Raw genomic sequence first — 7212 nt, forward strand, 5'->3', positions numbered from 1 at the left:
TGATCCACCCGCCTCGGCCTCCCAAAGTGCTGGGATTACAGGCTTGAGCCACTGCGCCCGGCCTGAGGGTCACCTTTTTGCAACGCCTGTGTGTCAATACCGGGTCTATTTAAGGTACGCATAGAGTACTTTGGGGAGCTAAAATGAAACAAGGAAAATATATTTAAGCTTTTTGTTTGGAATATGGGTTTTTTATGTATGGCCTTGGTATTATAAAATTATCTAAACACAAGGCTATCATGATATCACCTTAGAAATAGATAAAAGTATAACGAGGGCCAGTCTAGGCTGAACGCTGCAAAATTTAAATGGATCTAATTAGTCTTCTGTCACACTTTATTAGTGTATATCTGGTTTTTGGTGGGCTACCTAGAATAGGGTTCTCTGAAAAGAGAACCCTATTACCCTACTCGGGTAATAACTTAAATTAAGGTTAAGATCTACAACTTAGAGAGTCCTTAGACATTCACCTTTTATTTCTCAGATACAAATGCCAACTTTAATCACTGAGTAAAGGCAAACACATAATTATGGATAGCATGTCATTAAGTTATATCCTTTTCTCCAGTTACTATTAGATGTATCTCAGATTTTAAGTATAATTTCTAAATTTTATTGCGATACCTAACTTTATTATCTTTTCCAAGGCCCAAACACCATTTTGGTATTTTTAAAAAATTGATTTTTCAACTCATTATATTTAAGTTTTCCTTGAAGTGAAATCAGTTAAATATTTGATCTTCAACACACTTGCACAGCCCTGAAATTTCAATAAAAAGTTCATTTTTAAAAATATCTATTTTTCAACCCATTATAGTTAAGTTTTCCTTGAAGTGAAATTGGTTAAATATGTGATCTTCAACACACTTGCACAGTCCTGAAAGTTCAATAAAAAGTTAGTGTAATTAATGTACATTTGTTTAAATAGAAATATGTGCATGAAGCAAATACCTTACCAATGTACAATCTGGTCTGTTTTGGGGTAAAATAGGTAACTTCTCAAGTGAAGACTTATCTCTAACTTTGTGTTTTGTTTTATTGACATAGAACACCTTTGCATCTGGCCTGTGCTAATGGACATACAAATGTTGTACTTTTCCTAATTGAGCAGAAATGCAAAATAAATGTCCAAGATAGTGAAAACAAATCCCCATTGATTGTGGTATGTCATAATTTTTCTTTTTCAATTGGAATGTGTTTGAGTTCTCCTAGTTTTGTTGATTTTCATATTTTAAAACATAGTATTAAACTCATTTATCATAGTATTAAATAGTATTATCATAATATTAAATCAGTTTATCATATACCAAATAGTAAATTGGTTACTCATCTACTTTTGTTGCATTAACAGGCAGTACAGTGTCAAAAGGAGGATTGTGCTAACATTCTTCTAAACTGTGGTGCAGACCCAAATCTGATGGATGTTTGTTATAATACTGCTCTTCACTATGCTGTTTGTGGTCAAAGTTTCTCATTAGTTGAAAAACTACTTGAACACAAAGCTGATCTGGAAGCTAAAAATAAGGTGATTTTCTATTAAAGAAAAAATCCTATATTTAGAAAGCAACTGGAGTATTTCAGATAATTCATCTATGTTGAAAGACATGTTACATAAAAAATGAGTTTTCCAAACTGAAAATTGGGGAGAAAGAGAAGAGATTATCAAAATCTGATAAAAGTTTTCTTCTCTTAAAGTCCGTCTTTATTTTATTGCAGATTGTAATTCTGACCTACAAAGTAACACTATATTTAACAACTATAATTGTTTAAAGGGTCATAACAAATAAGGAATATGTAATTCTCTTATAACTGCGTATTAATAGAAATAAAACCCACCTTTTTTCTATTTTGTTAATATACTGATTAATAATAATGGTTGAATTCACATCACATAATATTAAAATTAATCTGAGTCTTCTATTGAGGCATTATGCATACCAGATGAATTTTGTAAGAAAGCATATTGATACTTTAGTTTACTGATATCTTGTCTACATGACAGCCAAAATAAGTGCCAGCCTTGGAGGTTTAAATGAAACCCAGTGGAAATCTGAACATACAACATTATGAAATGTGAATTGATGGTATGCAATACTTACATTAAATGCTAAGTGCTCATCACTTACTTATTCTAGGCTGCTCTTGCCTACAATGTGAATTAAGCCTAAAATGGAAACTTTAATTTTTTTGGCTCAACACTGATTTGTTTTCTTGGTCTTTGAAATCATATTTTATTGTGTATTAAAATATTTTAAGAGTTAAAGTGTATATTCAGAAGTTTTCATGCACAAATATTTTAAGTTGAACTTAAATCTAAAAAACATGACAATGTGGTACAATATTTTAATCATTTTGAAATAATTTTTTCAGGATGGGTATACTCCACTATTACTTGCTGTTATTAAATGTAATCCAAAAATGCTAAAATTTCTTCTGGACAAAGGGGCTGATGTGAATGCTACAGATAATTATCAAAGGTATAATTAATAAAGTTAAATAAAATAGCACATAACTACACCTACCTAATAGGATTATATGCATATGTGTGTATGTGTATGTGTATGTGTGTGTGTGTATGTGTGTGTCTGTATGTGTGTTTGTGTGTATGTGTACACAAAACAAATATGTATGATATTGGGAAAATATAGAACCATAAGAACCGTAAGATGTATGCTTTTGGACAAATTACCTAAGCTCTCAGGATTTGTTTTTCCCTTTGTAAAATCAAACAGTTGGACCTGGTTGGTTGGTTATTATTATTATTCATTTATCATTTATTATTAGAATTTAACATTAGATTCTTACATAGAAGACCAACTGTTGTAGTTAAGTGGGGTCAGGGGACCTAAAGTCCCAGACACACTCCTTCATGGAATTTTGAGACATGTTTTTGAAAACACTGGGCTTCCAGGGAGAAGAGATTGAACAGGATTGAGCTAGCTGCTTCCTTGGTGCTGTTCATGTTTAGACCCCATGATATGATCTGTGGTTGGCACACTTTTTTGAGCAGATCTGCTGTACTTTTTACATTCTTGCCTTGACTCTTTCTGATAGAGGTCCTACATTTGACTATTAAACTGAGAGGACTCACTTTTAAAACATGAGGCATGTGTAAGATCTTTAAATGGGCATTCATTTCTATCTCTTGGTCCAGAACAGCTCTTATTATTGCTGTCAGTGGTGAAGCAACATGTGTACAAAGAAGTCTTCTTCAGCAAGGTGTGGAATTATCTTGTGAAGATGTGTATGGATTCACAGCTGAGGAATATGCTTTTCTCAATGGTTTTACTGTGTAAGTGATACTGCATGTCTTTTAACAATTGTGTGGGGTTTGAATATAAGGATCAAAGCCTAAGCCCCAAGGTGCAAGGCTGGAATAGGCTCAAATATGGGGGCAATCACATACAAATCTGTATAGGGATTCTTGATTTTCTCTGTTTGTGGGTTCAGTCAACATAAGGGCTACAGAAGGACTGAGTATACAAATAAACTACCAGAGGCATGAGCACTGGAAGTTTGCCAGGACAGGGATTTAACACTCATAATATAGCCATTAATAAAACATATAGGTGATAGAATTGGACAAAAGATGATTCATTCACATAAATCCCCTTCATTGTCTTTAGATATCATTAAGGTATGGATTTTGTTCATGTTTTGAATATTATTGTTAACATTTCATTAGCTAGCTTTAGTTTGGTAAGTTTTCAGAATTCTTAAGTGCACTCTATTTACATCTAGTAGAAAAACCATTTTCATGTATAAATACGAAGTTCTGATTTTTAATAGTAAATGAGAAAATCAAATACAATGTTCAGAAATTTAATTTATAGTGAATGAATTTAACTTATAATTTATACCTTAATGAATTTAGCTAACATACAAGATATTTTCTCCATAATTTTATTTTAGATATTTTCTCCATAATTTTATTTTAAGAGCAATTTAAAATTATGAGTAGGTATTTTTTTCAGTTTTTGTTATTCTTCTTCCATGACTTTATTAACATTTTAGAAATACTTTTTATGCATAAATTCCACATGAAAAGCATAGGTGAGAAGGAAGAAAAATAATCACATATACATACGGATGTTTAGTCTTAAGTTTAGACACAAAAGAATTTTTATTAAATGTATGAACCATAACTGAATAAATATAATTTTTTCATCTTTGTAATATGGAACATGTGTACTTTGTTTTAAGCAGGTCATGTGCATAAAAACTTAAATGAACATGTAAATTATTGGTGAATATCCAAACTATAAAAGGATTCTTCACTCTATAAAATGGATCCCTTCTGTTTCTTTCATGTATGAATTTTTTCCCATTACTTAAAAAGCTTAGGTATATGAAACTAGGAGACAAATGTATCTGTTTAGTAATGTATCTATTGGTCAAAAACAGTACTTTTATATTTAAGGTTACTTATTTACATCTATGTAAGAAAATCTTATGAAGGCATTATTGGATAGTTTGATGAGAAGAAAATCTTACAATCTTTCTTTATTTCCCCCAAATGGCTTTTAGAACAGAAAATTCTTTTTGTAGATTGCTCCATCATTAATTTTGAAATAAAACATATTGACCATAAAGGTTTTGTCCTCTTAATATATTCATGTTTTAAATGTTGAAAATTCTAAGATAATTAAATTTTTTTCTTTTTTTTTTCAAAGAGGTGAAAGGGAAGAGAAGCAACTTCCTAATGACTAAGCTATTACTTCTAGGATGTGGAAATGATCGATGTTTAATAAAATTTGCAAGTGACTCATTAAAATTACAATCTCATTCCCCTTGTCCTTTTGCAGTATTTGTCCCTCTTTTGCAGTAGGAACTAAGCTTTCTGTAATTGTGACTTTTGTTGCTCAAGTAGCTGTTGCCTATCTAACATGCTTAAGCATGTACTGCTTCGTAGCATTGTTTGTTGGCTTTCTATGTAAAATCTACATAGATTCTATGGCTTAGTAAAGTGGAAGCATAGACAATATTTCTTATATAGTTTTAAAAAAATTAGTGAAACACTTCCAAATGAATGAATTAAATTTTAAGTTTTTATTTTATGGTTAGCCTTAACCCATATATTTCTTCATTTCTTTCATTAAAATTCAGAGCCATTCAGAGCCATATGGCTCTTTTCTGTCATGGAGAAAAGATGTATTCACCACTGGATATGTTTCAGTCACTGACTGAGTTAATTGTCTTCACTTTGTTAATTTACTGTTAAATCCAAGTGCTGTGAGCTTTCTTTCCCCCTAAAATTTACTCATGACAGCCCATACCCAAGTACCTGAGAATGTGGCCATTTTTGGAGACAGAGCCTTTAAATGAGTGTTTAAGTTAAAGTGAGGCCTTTAGGTTGGGCCCTAACTTAATATCCAACCTGAGTCCTTATAAACAGAGGAGGTTAGAACATGCAGAGAGACACCAGGGTGCTTGTGCTCAGAGGATGACTTATATGAAAAGGCCAATTATCTAAAGGGCAGTCGCCTAAAGAAGGGGTCTCGAACCCCTGGGCCATTGACCAGACCTGGTCCTTGGCCTGTTAGGACCCGGGCAGCACAACAGGAGGTGAGCCGCAGGCCAGCAAGCATTATCACCTGAGCTCTGCCTCCTGTCAGATCAGCCAGAGGCATTGGGTTCTCATAGGAGCGTGAACCCTCTTGTGAACCACTTTGTAAGGGATCTAGTTTGTGGGCTCCTTATGAGAGTCTAATGCTTGATGATCTCAGGTGGAACAGTTTCATCCTGAAACACCCCTGTCCCCCGACTTGTGTGGAAAAATTGTCTTCCACAAAGTTGGTTCCTGGTGCCAAAAAGGTTGGGGATCACTAATCTAAAGAACAGTTATCTAAAAGGTAAGAAAATGCCTGGAAAAGATTTTCTATTGAGGACCTCAGAGAAAGCTTACCCCACTGGCACCTCAGTAAACTTGCAGCCAACAGAACCATGAGAAAATTAGTTTTTGTTTAAGCCACCCCATTTGTGGTGTTTTGTTACGGCAGCCCTAGCAAATGAATAGACCAAGTATAAATTAAATCCATTTTTACTAACTTGCTAGTGGCTTTAAAAAAATTATATTTGTGATAGCAGGAAGAAAAGAAGTGCCAGAGAAAGGGAGTACATGAAATAAAAGTGGTGTCTGCTGACAGAGTTGGCTTGAGAGCAAGCTTGTCCTCAAGTGTGTTACATTCTTGGGATGACATTGGTTGGTGTCTAAGGTTTTGCTTTAATACTTATATGTTATGAATTACATTTCTATGCATGCTGGCATTCACACATAATTTCCCTTTATGGATAGATACCCACAATCAATGGCAAGTTATGGAAAGAAGAAAAATGTTAAGTAGACACCTTATTCTTGGTACTACATGTGACTAAAGGAAGGTAAGAAGATTGCTAACTGGATGAGTGGTTTTTCTTGTTGCTTTTTATTTGTGTAGGAAAGGAAATAACTTTAAGTAACATTTAGTTTTAAAATAGAAATTTTGTATTATTTTGAAATGTCGAATATTGTTAAGCGCTATTCTTACGAATATTTGTTATTAAAATATTTTGATACTGTGTTGGCAGAAAACATAAAGATGTAATGTAAAAATATGCTTAATGATTAAGATCTTTTTGTATCCATAGTCTCATGTCTAGCTATAAAACACAAAATTTTTGCACATATATAGATATTTTAATAGATAAAAAACTATCATAAAAATTTAATTTTATTGTAAAAATATTTTAAATAAGCACTGTTGATAATAGTTATGATATATATCAAATATTATGTAAAATTTAAAAGAAAGTAACAATATTTGTAAAGAATTGAATTTACCATGCATCAACTGAAATAAAATTTTGGTGTTCATTTTCAAGAATATATACAGTTTTTTAGGTCTGTAAATATAACTTTTATTGACAAGTATGTTTTTTACTGACTTCTTTTGTTGGATGAGAGAGAAAAATTTTTAGAACTCCCCTCTTTATTCTCTAGCAATCACACTCCTGTACTACAGTTCACCCGCAGTGTAAAAATGGAAGAAAATAAAAAGAACATAGGAGTGTGGAGACAACAGGAGATTATATACATTCACAATTATTCAAGATCTCTCCATCCCCTATCCCTGCAAATCTATAGTGATAATGCGTACAACAATATTTTGTTCTATCAATTCCAGGTGAATAAACTTAAGGGAGAATTTCTCTGAATTACTCTTTTTTTTTTTT

At 32.5% G+C, this 7212-nt stretch overlaps 1 protein-coding gene across 1 annotated transcript in view; it reads left to right on the plus strand.

The window, feature by feature from the left end:
* ANKRD7 (ankyrin repeat domain 7) overlaps positions 1-7212 on the plus strand; it is an 86919-nt gene that overhangs the window by 9659 nt on the left and 70048 nt on the right. Inside the window, exons 2-6 of the mRNA XM_017535082.1 lie at positions 1048-1162; positions 1352-1525; positions 2371-2477; positions 3155-3292; positions 6296-6381. Of these exons, the coding sequence (XP_017390571.1) occupies positions 1048-1162; positions 1352-1525; positions 2371-2477; positions 3155-3292; positions 6296-6344 (583 nt within the window). The 3' untranslated portion in view covers positions 6345-6381. The remainder of the gene's footprint in view (positions 1-1047; positions 1163-1351; positions 1526-2370; positions 2478-3154; positions 3293-6295; positions 6382-7212) is intronic.

The sequence above is a fragment of the Cebus imitator genome, unplaced genomic scaffold (genome assembly GCF_001604975.1).
Source record: "Cebus imitator isolate Cc_AM_T3 unplaced genomic scaffold, Cebus_imitator-1.0 Scaffold90, whole genome shotgun sequence".
Classification (NCBI taxonomy): Eukaryota; Metazoa; Chordata; class Mammalia; order Primates; family Cebidae; genus Cebus; species Cebus imitator.